At 31.1% G+C, this 21732-nt stretch overlaps 2 protein-coding genes across 5 annotated transcripts; one reads left to right on the forward strand and one right to left on the reverse strand.

Moving 5' to 3' along the window:
* Nucleotides 1-1695: 1695 nt before the first annotated feature.
* Nucleotides 1696-4945, forward strand: LOC112096183. 4 transcript variants are annotated; one of them, XM_024179273.1, is made up of 4 exons: nt 1696-1827; nt 2107-2313; nt 4277-4419; nt 4497-4945. In XM_024179273.1, the coding sequence occupies exons 2-4, from the start codon at nt 2167-2169 to the stop codon at nt 4507-4509; spliced, it is 303 nt and encodes a 100-aa protein (XP_024035041.1). In that variant the 5' UTR covers nt 1696-1827; nt 2107-2166; the 3' UTR covers nt 4510-4945. The 4 variants fall into 4 exon arrangements, with proteins under 4 accessions (XP_024035041.1, XP_024035042.1, XP_024035043.1 ...); XM_024179274.1 differs by having other exon boundaries at nt 2135-2313; XM_024179275.1 differs by having other exon boundaries at nt 1696-1798.
* A 4486-nt stretch (nt 4946-9431) lies between these two features.
* Nucleotides 9432-11160, reverse strand: LOC18033957 (transcription factor MYB61). Its single transcript, XM_024179483.1, has 3 exons — nt 10798-11160; nt 10584-10713; nt 9432-10500 (listed from the first exon to the last, which is right to left on the reverse strand). The coding sequence occupies exons 1-3, from the start codon at nt 10928-10930 to the stop codon at nt 9471-9473; spliced, it is 1293 nt and encodes a 430-aa protein (XP_024035251.1). The 5' UTR covers nt 10931-11160; the 3' UTR covers nt 9432-9470.
* Between the last annotated feature and the right edge of the window lie 10572 nt (nt 11161-21732).

Consider the following 21732-nt stretch of genomic DNA (forward strand, 5'->3'; position numbering starts at 1 on the left):
CGTTAGGGGAGCTCCCTGTAATTACGTGAATACTTTCTATGAGACTGTCAATACACCAAACTTCAGGGGAGATCCCTAAAAATTACCCAAAATAAAAGTTAACTTACTGCTGAACTTGTAGCCCTCGTAACCAATTATATATTTCCTTGGTTCAAGTGTGTGTGTGTTTGTATATGTGTCTTTCTCTCTGTGTGTGTGTGTGTGTGTGTATGTGCGCATGATGGAGATGGACTTCTCCAGAAGCACAAGTGTTGTTCCTTAGGCAAGATTTGAATTGTTGCCAGCTATTTTGAGCTTATGATGTTGTAAAATACGTCACTTGGACGCGATCATAAAAGACGCGTCATCTTCCGAGCTGAAATTCCAAATGATTTTAATAAAATAAGAGATTGTCTATCATTTTGGACAGCATGTCGTCTCCTTCATTCATGCCACTGACATGCATAACCAGTATGCATGTCGTCTCCTTCATCCGTATTTTTTTCTGTTGAAAATTATTAAAAAAAAAGAATTGAAAAGTCAAATTGGAACACATCATTTGAATGGATCATAATTCTCTCATGATCAGATCTCCTCATGAGCAAAAATACATGTGAGTGATTAGTAGTTAATAAATAAAGAAAGTAAAGAAGTCAAATCATACTCATATATTATCACTTAAAGACAAATGACACAAGATCTTTAAAAGCTCATAAGTGCTCAGATCAGGAGAGGATCTTTATCTCATTTGAATTCAATTTAGAAGACATCATTTGAATTCTAATTGGAGGTGGCTGGGAACTTTGACAAGCAATTGGAAGTGGCCAAAACTATTGAAATTGTGGCTATTGAATGTTGAAAAATTGGCTTGATTTTAGGCAAAATTTTGCCTATAAAAGGAAGCTCTCATTTGAGAGCTTTGCATCCCAAAAATCCCAGAGAAATAATCCAATTGAGAGCATTCAATTGGTGGATGCAAGAGAATCATTAAGTGCTTCCAATATAGGAGAAAAATGTTTTTAAGCATGTAATTATATTGAAAGAGCAATTGGCTCTTCAATATGGGTATTACGAGTTTATTTTGTTAAGGGATATTGTTTAGAATTATGTATTTGGGGTTTGGATGAGAGAAAATTATTTCTGAAAGTGTGGTTATAATAATTTTCCACATAATGAATATTTTTCTCTGGTTGTTTTGTGACAACGGTCGTGATTTTTCTCCGAATTTAGAATTTTCTACGTAAATCTTGTGTTGTGTGATTAGTGTATTCTCCATTTAAATTTTCTTGTTAATTTATTGACAAATTGTTTGGGGTGTCTTGAAAGGAAGCTCAATTTCCTAACATTTTTCCCCACCCATATGTCTAGGTGTCTTTTACCCTTGTTTTATGTGGATTGGACTAAATTAGAATTCAACTAAAGATTCCATTGAATCAGATTAAGGGTTACAAAAAAATCCAATGTATAATTGGATCAAATTGGATTATATAGAATGATTAGATTCCTACTGATAAAGTCAAAAAAATTTATTATGATTAAAATTTAAAAATATAATACAATTTTAAAAATTTCACATAATTTCAATATCGCTGCATCATACTAAAGAATGGGCCAATAAAAAGCCCTTACGAAAATTTCTGAAGGCCCCCAAGGTCCCAACAAAAATATTAAGTTAAAAAAAATATTAAAAAAAATATGAAGCTAATGAAACTCGGAGGCTGGACAATATTTGGGCGGCAAAGCAAACTAACCACCTTACAAACAAGGGTTTCGGCTAACGGATCCTCCTCTGTGGCTCCCACTCTGGGAACGGACCAATGTATATCACGTCTACTTTCCTAATCCTAGGTTTTTTTTTTTCATTTTTTTTCCAATTAAACTTAATGTTTTTATTTCTATTTAATTTTTCTGGGGTTTTTTTATGATATATGTCGTCATTGTTATTAGTAGCATCTTCTGCTGCTTTAATGGCTCAAAATTGTTTGCTTCTGATCTGGGTATTGTTTTGAATGTTGAATTGTTAGTACCCAACTAAATAAAACTACTTGAAAACCACTCAGCTAAGCGCTGTTTTTAATCATATATGTATTACCCATAATATTCATAATTGGAAATGAAATTTGACAGTTTGGGAGTCCAATATTTGCAATATTAGCTATCCTGAGGGTTGTGTGAAGCAGCTAAGAGATGGGCAGAGGCAGCAATAACAGTGGAGGGTTACATGGAGGAAGCACAGTGTATCGACGCCTTGGATCAGCTCAACAACTCTTCTATAACCTGTCAACTTCCAGATTCTACTCTGGGTTTTATAACCCACTCCCTCTGCAAAGTTATGTAGGTTTCTTGTTATATGTATTAGGCTTTGTCCTTCTGATTTGCTGCTGTGTTATGCCAATGGATACTTGGGTAGAGTTTATAGTCTACAAGTTTCTGCTTTATGTGTTCTTCTCCTTTTAATTGGAAAAAAAAATGTGTTTGAGTTGGTCGTTTAAAATTATATTATAACATATCTTCTTTTTATTTATTGACTTACTTTATTGCTGTTGTTTTCAATTGGAAAAAAATTATTTCTCTTCGTCTTTTAGGTAAATCTATAGAACATGAGGATACAATAAGAGTTCTGTATTTATTTATTTTTGGTTAAGTCTAGGAAAAAAGTAAATTTAGGTTTATTAGCATGATGGGTAGACATTTAACATGAATCAAGTTTACATATTTTTTCTTGGTGGCATTACCAAATTCATTCATCCTTGTCAAAACACAAATTGCTTCTAATAATTCTAGTGTGAGTAACAGGAAGAAACACTAAATGAGGAAAAAAAAAGAAAGGAACAAACAAACAAACAAATTCTGTAAATGAAAATAGGCTTTAGATTATACAGTATGGTCTGGAATTGTGTCCCGAACCAGTAATTGCAAATGGGAAGGAGATATGCCCCTATGCTTGTAAGTCATACAATTGACCAGATATTTTTGAATGTAAAATGTTTCCCAATTTTCTTAACCTGTTGCATTATGTACTCTCATCTGTATCTTTTAGAGATGTTCATAATGATTTATGGCTACTTTTGGATGGTTTGCTTTTATACTTTTCCCATTATTTAATATATATTCCCACTTTACTTAAAGAAAATATTTCCCAGTTCACATAATTTCTCAATTTTTTCTTTACTTGCAATCACTGTTTGTTTGTAGTTTGTACCTCATTTTAATTTATGGATGATGATTCCACCGATGATTGCTAAAATTTTACCCAATGGGGTCAATCTTTGGTTCAGTGCTTAATGGTTGAATCTACCCACTTAAAGCTTTAGCTAATTCCTTCCCAAACACCTCCCCCCCCCCCAAAAAAAAACTTTTTGCAAGCCACAGAATTTTACCATCGATTGTTTTATTGTCATGAATAGTGTGTCAAGAGAGGCAATGATGATATGGATGACACTTCAGTTATATTGATTAATAAGAAAAGAAGGAGACACAATTTGGATGAAGATCTTACTTCTCTTCTGTCGATAATGAAGGAAGTTAAAGAAAATGATATCCTGATCGGCTTAGTGAATTACCTGATGATATTATTGTTTTTATTTTGTCGCTCTTGATGAAAAAGGCAGTCCATACCAGCATCCTATCAAGAATATGGAGATACGTGTGGACATGTCTTACTGGTTGTTTGGACTTTGAGGATCAATTATGTTTTGAGCTCACTTCAGAATTGGATTAGATTAAGGTGTGTATAGAAGAGAGTTGAACTTTACATCTGCCGTATGGAGAACCACTGAGCAATACACTTTTCTGTCACATGTGGATAGTTATTCCAACCTTAGGTCTCTTACAGCGTTGCACTTCGCAAGTGTAGATAAAACAGGAAAGATTGTCAAAAATTTATTATCCTGCTGTACTGTCCCTTTCTTTAGATGTTGTGTATTGAGAGGACTACATGCCTGAAGAGTCTTAAAGTTTCTGGTCCATTACTCAAGTTGAGGCGCTTAGGGGTTGAAGTATTTTAACAGTTTGGAGGATCTTAAAATTGATGCTGATGATCTGACATCATTTGAATTTTTTGGGAGCAACACAACCATTTCTTTTGAAATGTCCCAAGCCTTGCTGAGGTATCTTTTGATTGTGGTTTTTCCTTCTACTTCACGCATAACATTAATCAGCTCCCCTGTTTTCTCTTCCAACTGCAGACTCCTAAGTTGGAAATTTTTGGGATTCCGGTTGGTGTGTTTTATCTTTGTTTTGATAATTTTTTTATCATTCATTTTTCTTTTAATATTGCCGAACCAAATTGTTTTAGGTGCCTGAGGCTGCCCCATACAATATTCCTCAACCATATAGTGTCAAGCATTTGGATAGTGCAGTTGAGGATGATGACTGCCTTCTTTCTTGTGCTGCCTTCTTTAAAGCATCTCCTTCATTTTACAAATTTGTACTCAAAAGGTAGATTCTTTTTCTGTCTACTGTGACATTATGTAATTTCAAAAATATAAATGTTGTCTATCTCTTCTCCTGTGCAGATATTTTCAGTAGAGCCTTCATCAGGATCGGCGCGGAGTGTTAAGGATCATCCGTATGTAAGCTTTACAGATTTAAGGATCAGAGTGGTGGAATTGAACAGGTTTGAGAGGCTTATAGCGGATGTTGAGTCATTGATTTGCTTGATTGAAAATGCTAAGCTGCTAGAGAAAATAACTGTTGATACTTGTAAGCCCTATTACCTGGGAATCTTCAAAGGAATTATGTTACGGGGAAAGTGATGGGTCAATCTGCTCGATCGAGTTGGCAGCAAAATTTCCCTTCTGGGAATTTGTTATATGGTAATAACTTCAACAGTTTACCTTCTAGTACTGCCTAGAGTATAAATTAAGACGGCAGGGATATATGGAGGTTCGATTCCATAAACAACTTCAAATGGAGTGAATAATTTTGTAGAAGAATGAACAGACGTATGTATCCAATAACCCATCCAAGTATCCAACGTTTTGAGGTCTTAAATATGAGTTCTTTAATTCATTGTTTTTGTCATTGGTAGCCTTGGGCCTATGAGCCATGATATGGGCCTTCCCGGATAAGTTTTATAATTGGTAACCAGGTCGGGTTATTAGCAGGGATGAAAGCTAGGGTTATATGAAAGGCAGCAACTTAGGAGGATAAATTTAAAAGTATATCTGAGATAATATAACTAATTAATGTATATATGATATGTATAATTAAATTTAATATAATCAGTACTTGCATGGTGATTATTTAAAATAAATATACACAAGTCATAACATCATTTATTTGTTGTATGGTTGACATGGTACTTCTACGTGTCTACAAATTAACTCAAATTCGCAGACATGTATTAGATTTAACTGTAGCAAATGTTATGTATTTGGCATTGATAAATGTAAAATGAGTAGAAAAAATATTAGAAATTAGAACTTATTGAATTAGAATATTTAATAAAATAAAAAGAGACCCAAGTTTTGGGTATTGATCCTCACCGGTCAAAAGTTTTTGAAAAATAGGACATATGGGACGAAATTTTTGTGTGGTTATATGTGTGGGTTCGAATCCTAAACTTCTTATCTTTCCATAAGAGATTATTTTGACTGGACTAATTAGCACCCTGCATAAGTTGAAGTATAACGTTGCATTAACTTTTGATGGTTTCATGATTTCAATTTTTTTATAATAATAATAGTAGTAGTAGTAGAAGTCTTAAATAGAAGATTTATTATAAGGGAATCGAGACTTTATTATTCTCGGATTTGAAAATTATGCCTAAAAATGAGTGAAAGGAATATTAGAATGATCATTATTTTCATCACCATGTGTGGGAAGTAGAATATTTTAATTCTATGTATTAGTGGTGTGTGCATGATTAATTTTATAACATATGGATCGCGCGCAACCAAAATTCATCCAATTTTAAGTCATTTTCAAAAATAAATAAATAAATGAAAAGAGAGAATTATAAGTTATGGTTTGATTATACAAAAGACGAGGAAAATGTCATCATATTGAAAAGTAAGAAATAAATTCAAATTAAAGAGATCGACTATTCAAATACAAGAGATTGACCACGTGTTAACTGTAAGCATAATTTTTTGAGACAAAAATTTAAGCATATAAATTCAGTGGTAGCATTTAATATTTATTGAAACTTATGTGTTAGTCATTTTCACTTTATTATTTCTACTATAAAATTTATTAAAAGAAAAAAAAAAGAGGAAATAAGTTTATAAATTTATATCATGAAAAGTAATATTTGCGAAACCCCAAGAGTTTTCATGTAAATTTTTACATAAAGTAGCACGTGGTTTATCTCACTAAGTATAAGAGGAACGAGCAATGCTCATATTAAATAATGTATATGTGACTGTATTATCCTCACCATAAATATGATTATATTGAAATTGTATTTTACTGATCATGCTGAAATCTATAATATTAAATAATGTATATGTGTTGAAATTGTATTGTCCTCAACAATGGAAATCTCCATTGACACCTCAAAAAGTAGCACTAAATGCTGAAATGCCTGGATTACATTTGGCTAAACCATCAGTACATTGATCGAGGGGCATGCCAAAAAACCGTTTGCACTTTAGGGCTTATGGCATGGTCAAGCAGTTGCAAAGACGAATATATGGGCAACGAAGGGGAGAATGATCCTCAACAAGCATCAGTTAGCCCTGTTTCTTAGTGAGGTACTATATATAGTTTATGGAAAAAAAAAAAAAAAAACTGTAACTATAAAATAAAAATTGATAATACATAGTAAATATGATTTTTAAATAATAATTTTTGTAAAATAATAAATATATTGTGGGTGTTTCATTATTAGGGATGGCAAACACTTCAAGCCCACTTTAAGTTTAGCGTGAGGGCCTGGGCTTGGGCCGGGCTCGAACTTTATTTATTTTTTAAATTTTTTTAAATTTGAAATAAATTAATGATCAACAAGTTATTATAATCATAGATAAATTAAAAAAAATATTTCAATGTAAAATAATAAATAAAGTAAATAAAAGCTCATAACTTTAATTTTCTTTAATACTGAATTTTCTAATTCAAGCGATCTTTTAATTAATTAATACAAGAGAGGGAGTTTAGTATCATAATTTTAGTTTTTTTGAATCATAATTGATTTATAAGTTAAGAATTTAAGTTTTCTTTTTTATTTTTAAATTACTTTTTAATTTTTAATTATATTATTCTAATTTATAAATTTATTTAAAAAAAAAAACCGCGGGCTTGGACCGGCCCGGACTTTTTTGCCCACTCTATTTATTATATATTTATCAAATATTTTAATTTTATATTTTTTAAGATACAATTAACTAACCTCAATGTCAAACAAACTCATGATCAAAGTCGTTCTCACTTTGATTCACTGTGTCATGCAAGAATATTTTCACTCAAAGCAAGCTCTCAATAAATTATTTCAGCAATAGTGTATTTTGACAATATGCTAATTTGTTAAATAGTTATATCATTATCATTGCCGTAATCATTTCATCATCATTGCATTAATCTTCCCCAATAAATTATTCATTGCTTGAACCTTGCTGCTTATTAATATATTTGATGAAAAAAGCAAAGATTCCAAAACATATTCAACTTTCTTAATATAAATAAATTGAAATCAAAATTTGCCACCCAGAAAAGCTGGTATCTTATCACCAAGCACTTGAATCTGCCATTTCTAATGCAATACTTTTGTATTCTTTCTTCATTCATGATTGTTGTAGGGCCACAATTGAAAGGTCTAATAATTTACTTCACATGTGTTTGAGTTTTATATATGCAAATCTGTACATATCTCCATATATTTATTTGTCCATTTTAGTATAAACATTCACCAATGCCTCCAATTAGAAGAGGTTTATGCTTATTTTATTGAGATATATTACTTCTTTGGTGCCTATGCACATGGAGGAACATAAAGCTTTCTGTCTTGTTTGTGGAAATCAAATTAACGAATATGGCAACCCACTATTCATGCGTTTTAATAACCTTTCTAATACTTCATATCACATAAAACGGGTGAGCAAAACTTAAATATATTTTTTACCCTTTTATTTTTACTAATTTATAAATTTGGGTGGTCAGCTAAATAAAATTATTTGAAAATCACTCGACCACATCTTTATTAATTTTTTAATTTTTATTAAAGAATAAAATTTTAAAAAGTAAGTGTAGTATTATATACTAGTTAATTCAATTGATAAAATTTTAGCAAGCAATTTTATAATTAATTAATTTTGTTTAGACTTCGGTTTGTATTTGTTTAATCTTTTAAGGAAAAAACAGGACTAGCACATTGGTTCTAAATGAGAATACTATTGGTTGCGAAAGAAGTTCAATTAAATTTTCTTCTCCACAATAACTTGCTTTTGCCTTATATATTTATCTCCAACGCATGCCACTGGGCCTAATCAATTCTTAAGGAAATGATGCTTATTCTTCATGATTATGATTAACATACCTAACTAGCCCCCTCTTATCCTTGCAATCAATCAATCATCCTCTGTTACAAAATTGTCCTTTTTTCTCTCCATTGAAACTTCAGAATCAATAGGCGTCCATTTGAGGGACCCTTTTCACAGTTTCTCAGAGAGGAAGTAAAAGTATAGGCCCAGATGGCAAGGACACATAGGGCTTGGTGTCCTTTTGTGATAATTGATATGCATATCTTGTCACCTATGAGTGCACACTGTGCATTGGATTGAAATTTTTCATGCACTTGGCCTCTCACCAATGTCTTCAGAAGATAATATAAATGCCTAAATGGCTGTGATGAAGTTATGAACGTATGGTTACAATTTTTATTTGACTTGCTTCTGTGTGGGACATTTTTGCATTGCTTTTGTATTCGCTTTAGTTGGAATAACCATTTATGTTTTTAAGACAAGGTAACACCCAAAAGAAGAAGACAAGTATAATTTCTTGGCATGGACCATTTGAGTTTTGAAGTGACTTAAAGGCTGTGAAAAAAGTGAAAACTATCTCAATCTTTGAGGGGGACAGTGATAGACCCCCATTTATGAAAAATGGTCCCTTGAATTTTGCATTCTGCAAAAGCACTTGTGGAATTTTGCTGTATGGTTGATAGTATTAAAGTAACCATGAATCCTAGAAACCAAAAGATATATGGATATGTAACAAAGACAGTCTCAATCTCCATCCACTTTGGATTTGAAAAGAATCAATCTTTTTGATTGGATTTACACATAAAGTTGAAAGCACAGAAGCAGAAAAAAAAGTACTCATCACAGGCAAGCCTTATTAGCATAAGCTTACTGATTTGTTCAAATACAAATATGGATTAACAAAATAAAGAGGAAGATTTGTATTAGACACATTTACAAATTCAAAAGAAAAATTCTATGCTTTAATAGCACACACGCCTGTGACTCCGAAGACACATTTTTCCCCCCCAATCCGCAATAAAGTTAAAAAACTTTGTGTAATATCTCTCTTCCTTTTGATTCTACAAGCTAAAGGGTTTGTCCAAAAGCCACAGAAAGTCTTTGTAAGTCCTTTGTATACATTGCTGGTGTAGTTTGTGAAGCTTGTTGATGCTGGTTTTGAATCCAAGTGGTGGTGTTTGAGCCTTCTGATATAAAATGTGCTTCTGGTTTAACATCACTGTACATAGACTGAGAGGTTTGATGATTTTGTATTGTGCTTCCAAGAAAGAATGGAGTGTTGAGGTACTCAGACCATTTGATATCTTCTTGATCGCCTTCTAATGCGCGAATTTGAGCTTCTTGATCATTAGATTTGCCACAATCTGCAGTTATTCCCCAAGAGAAGACGTTGCCTTCAAAGAAGCTACTGCTGCTCTGCAGTTCAATACTTGTTGTGCTTCCATTGCTGGTGCTGCAATTGTTGCTAAAGCTACTAGGTTCCCAGTTTTGTATTCCATTGATGTCACTAGTGCCTACAGAAGGATTCTCGGAAGGAAGACTAATAGAAGGCTTTACGCGAATTGGAGTTTGGAAGACTGATGCCGAAATAGAAGGGATTATGCTGGAATTAAACTCAGAAATCATCTCAGAAGAGGTGGAATTCGGATTGAAAAAAAGAGAAGAAGTGTTTGTGTTAACTGAGAGACCAATATTGGGGCCATAATTCAACTTCTGAAAGGGAAAATATCCCATCAAATCAGGCCTACAACTTGTGGTTGAGCTTTCGTTGTTAGAAGCAGCTGCAGCAAACTTATCTACCAAATTTAACATGCTGGCATTATTATTATTGTTAGTGTTGATCTCAGAGCTCGAAGAGACTTCAAGTGGGTGCATTATTTCAGCAGCCAAGTCTTTTGATGATTCTGCAGAGGCTTTGTCACTGTTCTTGTTGATGACCGTGAGCTGCTGTTCTTTATCGTTTTCAACCTCAGAAAGCGGCTTGTGAGTATTGGGGTCAATGCCCCTTTGCCTCAGCTTCTTCTTAATGCTTGAATTCCATAGATTCTTTATCTCATTATCAGTTCTTCCCGGTAACTGAGCTGCAATCTGAGACCATCTGATCAATTTGCAGCCGACAAAACATATTAGCCAAAAGCATCAAAAACAGAATTAAACGAAAATGAAGTTCACTAAAACAACCTGTTGCCAAGCACTGCATGGAGCTCAACAATCAAACTCTCTTCCTGTACGGAAAATGCTCCTCTCTTCAAATCAGGCCTAAGGTAATTAATCCATCTTAATCTGCAGCTTTTGCCACATCTTTGAAGGCCTGCAAGTAAAAACATTGTGTTAAATGCATTGAACATTAAAATAACAGAGCAAGCATGATTGTTATTTTCTAAATAAATTTTACCGGCTAATTTAGGGACAGAACTCCAGCAGCCATGGCCGTGCTTAGTGATATAATTCAGGAGCTTCTCATCTTCCTCAGGAGACCACAAGCCTTTCCTCAGCTTCTGCTTGTAACAACAAGAATGCCTCCCCATGTGCAAGCTGTTCAATTTTTTTTTTTTTTTTTGCTTCACTGCTGGCACAATAACTTCAAAGAACTTGTTACTAGCTAGGAAACTTTATAACGAGTCTTTTAGCTATAGATTCTGAACACAGAGAGAGTCAGAGAGAGAGAGAGAGAAGAGAGAGGTGATAATTGATAAGAAAAGCTGAGAATTGAAAATGAAGTAGAAGCTTGGTAGGGAATCAAATTAATAGGAGACTTAAAGAGGCTGATTGTTAGATTATGGATGTAAATTTATATATATATAGATATCTTATGTTCTGAGTTGTGCTTTCCCTATTCTTTGGTTGGTCCATGTCAGCATCCGGGACCACGAAACGACGGGTCCCAGTTTCATCCAACGGCTTGGATTTAACTAAAGGCATCCTCTGATGGAGATGAAAGCATGGAATGGACCATCCAATAATTTGACTTAGCATCATCAAAAGTTCTTCAGAATTTAAGAAAAATTTTCCGCTCCTGGTGGGGCTTTTAGTTTGATAGATATTATTATTATTTTTTAATGGTTGAAGTGAAAACTTTGCAAATTGGGTTTTTCAACGGTGCATCAGTTGCTCTATACATTGTTAAAAAAATTTTTATTAACATAAATAAATTGTATATACAACATAACAATTGTTAACAATAATGAAAAATTATTAGTTAAAAAAAAAAGAATGGATGTACTGTGCAGCTGATGCTCCGTAGTCACTGCAAAATTTTCATATCAGCTGCCGAAGTAAAAAATTTAAGGTGGTGGTGATAAATCACACAAGTCCAAACAAATACGATAAATAAAATAATACCTTATTTTAACAAAGTTTGTATCAAGATTCTTAATAAAAAATTAGCCACAAGGTTGAAAAATGAATAAAATCTTTTGAAACAAGAAATACCCAAAATTAGGTAAGATTTTCAATGTAGTGTGGTGCAATAAATTCATCATAACGGAAAGCTATTTATATATATATATACACTCCTTTTTTTGGTCATATTTACTATGATGAAAATACGTTAACAAATTGAATTTTCTATTCAACGTTTCCTTCTTTGACTAGAAATATCTATCACTTGGGAAACTTTCACTTTTAGTACAAATTGTTTTCAACTTCATTGAAAAATGGAAAATAGGGAGGCATATTACTTTTTCAATAGATTGGCCTTCTAATTCCACCAACCCCCCACTGGTTTTTCTTGTTTCTTTAATCTGAAATCCTCCATTATTTCTTGAAATCAATACACTAATGCTTTAATTTTGTGAGCTAATGCAAATTAAAGCTGTGATGCTATCCAAGGATAAAGCCAAAATCATGAATAAAAGAAGTAAATTTGTGTACAATGTATAAAGACAATCACAATAATGAATTTGTCCTCCATGGCATTGCGTGTGTATTAATTCTGAAACTGGAATAAGGACAAATATGGATGAATTATAGAATTCAGATTCCTGGCTTCCTCAATATGACAAGTGACAGCATGAATTGCACAATGCCAGAATTCAATTTGGCTCTCTAATCAAGACTATGAATTGATTGAAAATGTAAAATTTCTTTCCATAATTCTCATTAATGTAAAGAATTTCTAACAGAAGCTTAGGCTACTAAGTAAGGATGTAAAACTAGTGCTTATGACTAAGACAGTCTTAACAGACTCTCTCATGACATAAATATAAGTTGAGACTGAGCACATGGGAGGTTAAACATAAAACTTTAGCTTTAATACCCTGTTAATTAAACTACTAAACCCAAAAACTTAAGCGATTACACAAGGGTCCAACATTAGTATTAAATTTAAGTAATAACAGTTGTGTAAATATAAAGAAAGACAAGGTGTCTATTAGAATATTTTGGAGAGTAATTATTCCTTTAGTCCAAGTCAATTAACATATGTTTAATTTGTTAATTACAATCTATTTTTCGTCTGTTGTATGTCAAATTTATTTAAAAGTTATATAAACTAAAATATTATTTTACCCTTAAATAGTCAGATTCAACTGCTACGAGAGTAATGGTATTGTTATTTGGGTAATGTTTGAAAATATAGGGATTGGATGAATAATTGATTCAAATGTCAGAGATTAATTGAGCAGTTATATACTCATATTATGGGTACAAGGAGGAAAAAAAAAGTTGATAAAAGAAAATAGGGAAATAATAGAGCAAGTTGATTTGTTTTAAGAACAAATCTTCAAAAAAGATGTCAAAAAGACAAAATATTCTATGCAAGATATGCATGGGATACAAACATCCAAACTGATGAAGAGCTTCTAGCTTTCTGAAAATTTTCAAATATTTTTTTCTTAAGCACGTTCACTGAATTAATAATAATTTGAATAATTTGATTTATGTGATACTTAATCTGTCTCTTTGTTCTGACATTGTGAAGCTTCCTTGACCTTTATCAACGTCCAAATTCGGCCATCCAAGTTTGATGTTAATATTAAATAAAGACTCCATTAAAACTCATAATGAGCTTCTGAAGCTTATCTTATAGCAAAAATATGAGCTGTTATGTTATCAAGTCAACTTTTGTTACATGCATATTCCCTTCGGCTTTGCTGTCAAATAATAATATCAGCTTGTTCATAATATAAAGCTCAGTTTCTGATCATTGTTCCATTTTACTTTATATTAAAATTTTATGACATGCTTTTTATCCACCGAAGGGAATGTATGTACCTGTGTCATATATCAAATGATTGGAACACACAAACATGCAATATTTTAAAGGTTAATAATTTTGTGATAATGTACTAGTTTTTGGGTTGACTTGGGGGATTCAGCATCAAGCTAGAAATTAAACACATAAAATTCTGAGTGGTTAGATGTTGCTTCAAAGACTCGTATTATGTGTTGATATTCACAATCACATGGCGGTGCATTAAACAACAAAAACAACACGTACTACCAGAAGTGTTTCAATTGAGTTTTGGTAGAAACAATTTGATGATATGCCTGAAGAATATCAAATCCGAGATCGAATTCAAATGTTTGTACATGTCTTTTATTGCAAAAGCTTAGCTGGGGATTCCTTTAATTTGATTAGGTTAAAGATTAGTTTACTTAGGAAACCTAATATTGGAGTCATGGGGTCCCATAAATTTATATGCATGTCTAGCCAGCAAGAGAAATGAGCTGTGGTACTATACATAAAATAAATAAATAGTCATAATTAACCTTTGTAGACAGGTCCATGACCTTTATATTACTTAGCCAATAGTGTTTTAGACCCCAAGAAAAATGCCCTAAAAAGTAGACGCTGAAGGCTAATCCATAGTACAATTTGTTATAAATAGCAGATTTATCCAAGAGAATAAGTGAGAGAAAAAAAAATTAAATACGTATCATAATTCTATATCCTATTAAAATGTATTTATGTAAGAATTGGTAAAATTATATTTGTGGGAAAGTGAGGGAAAGTTTTAAAACCTCACCTTGCAGTTTTAAAGTGTTAATTTTATAATGTTTTAAAACTGTGTAGTTTTAAAGATTTCTCGAACTTTCCAACAAATCTCTAATCAGCAATTCCTAATTATATTAAAGTGAAAAAATAAGTTAAATAATAAATGATACAGATTTTAATAACTACAAATCAAATACACTGATTGGAGTCTATATTTTTTGTTTTTAATTTATTTTTTTATTTTAATATCGTCAGCAATCCTTGATTGAAACATTGGATATATAAGTAAATTGTCAAAATCAAGAGTCTTTGTAATTATAACCATCAGTTGTAATATTTGATCGTGTTAAATGAGATTCATAGACAAGACTTTCGCTGTGATATTGTGTTAGCAAGTCATCGACTCAGAATTTTGAGTTCCAAGTTAATGATCTAATTAATATTATAGTTTCAAAGTCAAATTTAATAAATTGACTGTTTCGTGATGGTTGAATTTAGTGAAAGGACTTATTAGACGTTTGTACCAAAACTTAGATGGAAGAATTTGCATGATTTAGCTAAACAGCTTGAAGCATACAATTTGAAAGTGCTATTAAATTTTTTTAGTTAATTTCTTACTTTTTCTCACTTCCCTCAAATGAAAAGTTATATTAACATCAATAGCTCTATAACCAAACCCAAAAGCAAATTCATTATATAGAAACAAAAAAAAGAAATTAAATGTTTGTTAATGATGACTTATTGGTAAAGCAATGTCATAATTTCCAAATTGTAAAGGGTTGCTAATCAGACATATGTGATAGGAAATTTTGGGATTGAAATATATTCATGTGAAGAAAGATTTGGAAGATAATAACAATCGATTGCTTATTTGAAATTAATAGCGGGCCGGGAGACATAATTCATATGTCCTTGAAATTGGAATTTGGCTCTTTCAATTATCCTTAAGCTATCTTTTCCTAAGCTAATTATCCAACCACAGACAAATAATTGAAAAGAAAGAGCCACTGTTAACCTAATAATGTAACTATGCTTATTGCTTAGTCTCATCTCCATGGCTTATAATTTATAGTCTTTTCGTTTCTTTTTCTTTCTTCTTTTTTTTTTTTTCCAAAAAGGATGAAATTACAATTAGTATTAGCGAAATTTTTAAACCAGAAATCTGTTCTTTCTATGAACCTATGGTGATCAAATTCTCAGTAAATTTCAATTTTTATGCATAATTATTACATTGGACTCTTACCTAATAAGTCCGATTCAAATTCTATATCTTGAATCTCCACGTTTCATTTCTGTTTCAATCAATTCTTCTCGGCAACTAACTTTTGTTCCGCAATTCATAATCAGAAATTAGTTAAACAAGCAACCGAATACTTTCATATGCAAAGTGAATTTCTTTTTCAATTATCACAATTTATGGGACTGGCAGAAGAGTGCTATTTGAACTATTACATATATCACAACAGAAAGGTGTAGGAAACATCCCACATTTTGTTGCCAATTAATTGAAACCGAAAACTAATAGTATAAAAGCAAAAGGGTCCATTTGAGATGACCCCATAATGTAACCTTCATTAGCACAACTAGGAAACATAAGCACATGGATTCTCAATGAGTTTTAGTTAAAATCACAACTAAAAACTTAATTATCTTTGTCTTGTCAAAGCAACAAAAGTGATGATGATGATGATGAAACATGAATGTCATAATGATGATGTTGCTTAATTACCATAAATGGAAGCTTAATATCTCACTTGCAATGATTATTAGTTAAAACTAAATTCTATTCTTTCCCCATTACCAGTGTATCAGCTGTCCCAATGGCCTTGGCAATGTGACTTCTGAAGGCCCAAAGTCACAGTGGAAATTGACTTTAAAAACAAGGAAGCATTATTGTTTATGTAAGAACCAAATTATGAAAAGTGTTTAGGGGCTTTAACCAGATCAATTATCAAAAGCATTTGTCTAGTTGAAAATGTTTTTAATGTACCCCATCATCAAATTATTACATATTAGCTTTTGCTTTGTGGTGGGAAATTGATAGTCAACTTTTTTTTTTGACACATATGCATAATTGCTTTCCATGTTGGGGAGGGGATACTTAATAGGATTTGTCCTTTGAGTTGATTGTTTTGACATACAAGAAAGAGCTAGAGGTAAAGGGGGCCGGGACTCAACATCTCTTTTATGGATGTGGTGTAAAGTTCTGGTTGGGCACTATTAATTTGATTATAGGTGTCTATTATGTTTCACTAGAAGGAGAACGTTCGCGAAATTAGTAAACACATGCACATTAATATTTATTACTTTACGTCCTTTGGTCTAATTAGATGGGCACTTAATTAATATTTTAGTTTTATCTGATTTTATATCAATTTTTTGAGTTTTTACTTTTGATTTGGACTATTTTTAAATTTTTAGGTTTGGAAGGATCCTTGTTTAAGTGATTGGGATTGAATTATATGTAGTTGATTTTTTTTTCTTCAATTAAAGAATTTCATTATTGATCTTCTAAATCTTGAAACTCCTTTTTTTATTGTTATTATTATTAAGATTTGTGAAATGGCATTAAAAATTTAAGGAATCAATCTAAATTATAAGTAGTAGTTTAGAGTTTAGCAAACAAATCCACAAAGATCCAAATTTGTACATTAAAAAATACGGATCCGGATGCTAAAACTTAGAATTTATATGGATCCAAATTCAAATTCGAATGTAAATGCATCTAGAAAATCAGATATCCGGATTCGAGTTATTTATTAATTGAATTATTTATTAAATAAAATAAAATAAAAAATATAAGTTAAATAAAAAATATAATAGGATTAATTAAAAAAATAAGTTAAATTAAATTAAAAATATATATCAGAATTCGCGTTATTTTACATGGACTTGTCGTGTTTTATATAATTTTATTTGTGGATTTTTGGTGGGGTTAGACTTAGATTTATGTTATTGTTTATGTTTTATTTATGTTGTGGTTAGAGATGGCCAATGGGCCGAGCGGCACGTGGCACAGCACGAGCACGTTTCGGTGGGGCACGGCACGGCACGCACGTAGACCGTGCCGGGCCTAGAATTTTAGGCATGCGGGCCTTAAAAGCACGGTACGATTAGAGATTGGCTAAAACACAGCACGTGAAAAAGCACGTAATAAGCATGGTTCATTGGTGGGCTAGCACGTGACCCGTGGGCCATCAATAGCATGTGAGCCAAAATATATTTAAGTAATTTTTTTAATAAAAAGTAAATATAAAATGTTATGAAATTAAAGTAAAATATCTTGAAATTAAATGTTTTAATATATTTTTTAGCATAGACTTTTAAAAATTAATTTAAATCATTAAATCTTAGTTTAAATAAATATTCTAATTTTTTATATTTATAATTTATTAAATGAATAAGTAAATATCATGATTTTAATAAATAAAATTATAAATATCATAATTTTATTTATGATATTTATTAAATGAATAATGTTATTTATGATATTTATTTAATTATTTATGTTTATAATTTATTAAATGAATAAGTAAATAACTAAATATCATGATTTTAATAAATAAAATTATAAATATCATAAATTTATAAATGATAAATGATAAATAAAAATAATTTTTTTTACAACATTAATAATAAAATATTTTTTATATGAAATATTTTTCATATTAATATTAAATCATAACTTAGTTAATATTTAATAGAGATATGTTTCATTTGTGAATGAAATATTTTTCATATTTATTATTATTATTATTATATTATTATTATTGGTGGGCTTAAAAAAACACGCCAGATATTTGTATTTAGATTCATTCAAACTTTAGCCAAATTCAAACAAATTCAGATTTCAAACAAAAAGATAAACTCTACCCAGCGGTCTAAATGCTTGGCCCAATCTAAAATAATTTTCCTTAATTGACCCTACACGCCATAAGTCTATATGAGGCCTAAGCCTAATCTACAAACCTATAAATGATGCAACCCCATTAGTACGGGTGTTCGCAGATTGGATTTTGCGGATTGAGTATCAATCCATATACGATCCACGATTTTACAGAATATAAATTTTCAATTCAATCCAATGCACGGATTGGTGAAACTCAATTCAAATCCAATCCATACATATGTGGATTGGATACAGATTTGACCTAATCTATATCCATTCCACTATTTTGTAGATTTTTTTGCAGACTAAAAATTTTTAATTCTTTCCAATCCACGAACTAATTAGATAAAAAAATTTAATATAAAAATAACTTTACTACCAATCAAATTCAAAACTAAATAAGATTTAAATAAATTAATTGTCTAAATAAAGCTAAAAAATACATTCAAAGTTTCAAAATATAACACACCAAAAAGAAAAAAAAATCTCATATGTTTAGATCAGTACATGAAAATTTACTATTTAGGAAGCTATATTTGTTTATTTAATTATTTTTTATTTTTATTATTATCGGATAAGATATAATATTATGTTAATGTAACTATATTTTAACTTATAAGTACTAATGCTGTATTTTAACTTATAAGTACTAATGCTATATTTACAAGTTTAATTTCTTAATTAATTAATTTTTTTTCGGATTCGCGGATTTTTGAGGATTTACTCATATCCAATCCATCGACTAGCAATTTTCAAGTTTTCAATCTAATCCAACCCACCAATCCATAGATCGGATTTTTATGGATTGAATTTCTGCGGATTAGACAGATTGAGTGGATTGCATTAGATTTTGGAGTCTGGACACCACTACCCATTAACAAACCTAAACAAGAATCTTCTAGAAGATCCCTTCTTTTGAATTTTAATTTACCCTATTTAAAAATCCAATCAAGCTATGACATGAATATTAAATTTTCTTCAATTGTTATAGAATAAATTAATAGATAGAACAATTCAATAAAAATGCAATAAAGCTATGACATGAGTTTCAAATTTTCTTCTTATTTTACTGTCGTGTAATAAAATAGATAATTAATTATGTTAAAATTAATCTAGGTTGAGCACAAAATGAGTGTTAAATTTTCATTTTCATAAAATAACTAAAATCCAATAAATAATAAATTAGTATTAAAATAATCAAAGATGAAAAAAAAAGTAATAATTCCCTTAATAATAGTTATTTTACAAATAATTGAGGGATATTTTAGTAATTCTAGTAAATAATAATATTTAAAACATTAGATCAAACGAAGGGCCAATACCAAAACTGGAAAACACGAGACAAATAGTAATAACTGGCATTAGGCTATGCATATCTTTGTTATTCTCAACTATTTTTATAATTATTTTTTTCTTTTTGAAAAAAGTTTGGGAAATGGGACAGAACTTTGAAATTCTTAGATAAAGAGTAATATATATCAATTGTCTTTAATTAAAAAAACTTTGGTTTCTTAAAGTTTAATGCTCAAGTGTGTAAAATATACAGCTATTCTTTAATTAAGCATGGTCCTTTCCATTTTTTTCAGATAATTTTAATTTAGTCGTATGGATTCATATGGAGACTCACATACCACTAGAATATGTGGCTTACATATATGCTACATGCATCTCCCTTGTTTATGAGTTCTGCATTCGCCAAGGAGAATTAGTGGTTAGAACAAAACATGATCCTATCATCGGGAAGTCTCCAAGTTTGAAGCCCTCTCTTCTTAAACTAATGGTGTTATCGAAGTGGCTAATGCAATGTCCTTAAAAGCTCTGTATGTAAGTAGTTTTTCTGCATATTTGTGATACATAAATTCTGTTGTTTGTGTGATCTTCTGTTCGTGATGTAAAAATTTCGGTTTCTTTTTCTCTTCTGTACCCTATTCTTCGGTTCTACATATTGTTTGTGCATTGGTTTGGATGTCAGTGTGATCAAGAGACAAGAACTTTCATTTTTGAAGATGAATAACAGATATTTGTCACAGTAATGTGATTACTGCAGTGATTCAACACATTACTGTTGCTATTGAAGTTCATTTTAATGTCCAACAAATCAAATGGAAGCATGGTTTGTCTCTCAAATCATGTCGAACATGAAAATTACATGATGGAACTTAATGGAAATGAAGCATGTTGTAACACCCGTTCCTTGTTTGTTTGAATTTATTTATGTTTATCTATTTAATTGTTTATGTGTGAATTTGTTTTAATTAGCATTATTTGAAATAATGTATAATTCTATTTATTTAAAAAAAATTATAAGGGATTATCTATCTTTATCATATTATATATATTTCTTTTGGGCAAAACTCAGTGAGGACGCTGATTCTCTAAAGGGGTGTATGTAACACCCTAGGCAAATCTCACATCAACAAAGCACGGGAGAGATGCTAGGTTTATAAGGGTAATCCGCACTTTGATTGGTAAGACACATTTTGGAGAGTATGGATGCCCTATAAACAAAACCGTGTGAGTCTTGTTAAGGCCCAAAACGGAAAATATATTGTTAGGTCTTGATTGAGTCATGACATATGATATTAGAGTGGCTCTGCGTGTACTCTTGAACAATCGTGGGGTAAACCTCAACGTAACCTCAGCAAGGACGCTGAATCCCTAAGGAGGGGTGTATGTAACACCCTAGGCAAATCCTACCCCACATCGACAAAGCACGAGAGAGATATTGAGTTTATAAAGGGTGATCAACATCTTAATTTGTAAGACGTGTTTAGAGGTGTTTAGGTGCGTTTTGGGGTGTATTGGCTAGGGGTAGGCAAAAAAACTGTGGTCTTAAAAACACCGAACCGAACCGGCGGTTTTTTCTAATTTGGATCGGTTTTTATTTTTAAAAAAATCAAAGTATATCATTTGTAAAAAAAACCGAAATGTCGGTTCGGTATTCGGTTCATTCAGCTGAACCAAAAAACCGAACCAAAAAACATAATTAATTTTAGATTTTATTCAAATCGACATGTGTTGAATTTTTTTTTATAGATCCAAATATTGAGTTGGAAAATGCCTAAAGTTGATGCTAATATTGATGAAGATGAGAGAATGTTGTTGGCGTTTGTTTCTAAATTTTCTTTTTATTTTGTGTTGTAAGTTGTAATTGTTGTTATTTTTATTTGTCTTTACAACATTATGATTATGTTTATGTAGATGGAGTATTGGAGTTTGGTTATATATTTTGAAATTTTAATATTTCATATTTTGTGAGTACCTTATTAGTAGTTAGTAAGATATTAGTGATAAGATGTGTTTTGAATACTTTGTATTTATTATTAATATTTGTAATGAAATTAGGATAAACTAATTGTTGAAAAAAATTATTACATTCATGAAGCCCAATAGGGTAAAAATTTGAAATTTCAAAAATAGTCCATAACCGAAAAAATCGAACCGAACCGATCCGAAAAAATCTGTTTGAGTTCGGTTCTTTTTATAAAAAAACTGATTTAAAT

This window comes from Citrus clementina, unplaced genomic scaffold (genome assembly GCF_000493195.1).
Source record: "Citrus clementina cultivar Clemenules unplaced genomic scaffold, Citrus_clementina_v1.0 scaffold_8, whole genome shotgun sequence".
Classification (NCBI taxonomy): Eukaryota; Viridiplantae; Streptophyta; class Magnoliopsida; order Sapindales; family Rutaceae; genus Citrus; species Citrus x clementina.

Excerpts from the sequence above, each read along its gene's own strand:
- LOC112096183 (XM_024179273.1), top strand. The coding sequence starts at position 2,167 with ATGGGCAGAGGCAGCAATAACAGTGGAGGGTTACATGGAGGAAGCACA. Across the intron at positions 2,314-4,276 it reads CACTCCCTCTGCAAAGTTAT|GTGCCTGAGGCTGCCCCATA; the intron begins GTAGGTTTCTTG and ends AAATTGTTTTAG.
- LOC18033957 (XM_024179483.1), bottom strand. The coding sequence starts at position 10,930 with ATGGGGAGGCATTCTTGTTGTTACAAGCAGAAGCTGAGGAAAGGCTTG. Across the intron at positions 10,714-10,797 it reads TTCTGTCCCTAAATTAGCCG|GCCTTCAAAGATGTGGCAAA; the intron begins GTAAAATTTATT and ends TTTTACTTGCAG. Across the intron at positions 10,501-10,583 it reads CATGCAGTGCTTGGCAACAG|ATGGTCTCAGATTGCAGCTC; the intron begins GTTGTTTTAGTG and ends CAAATTGATCAG.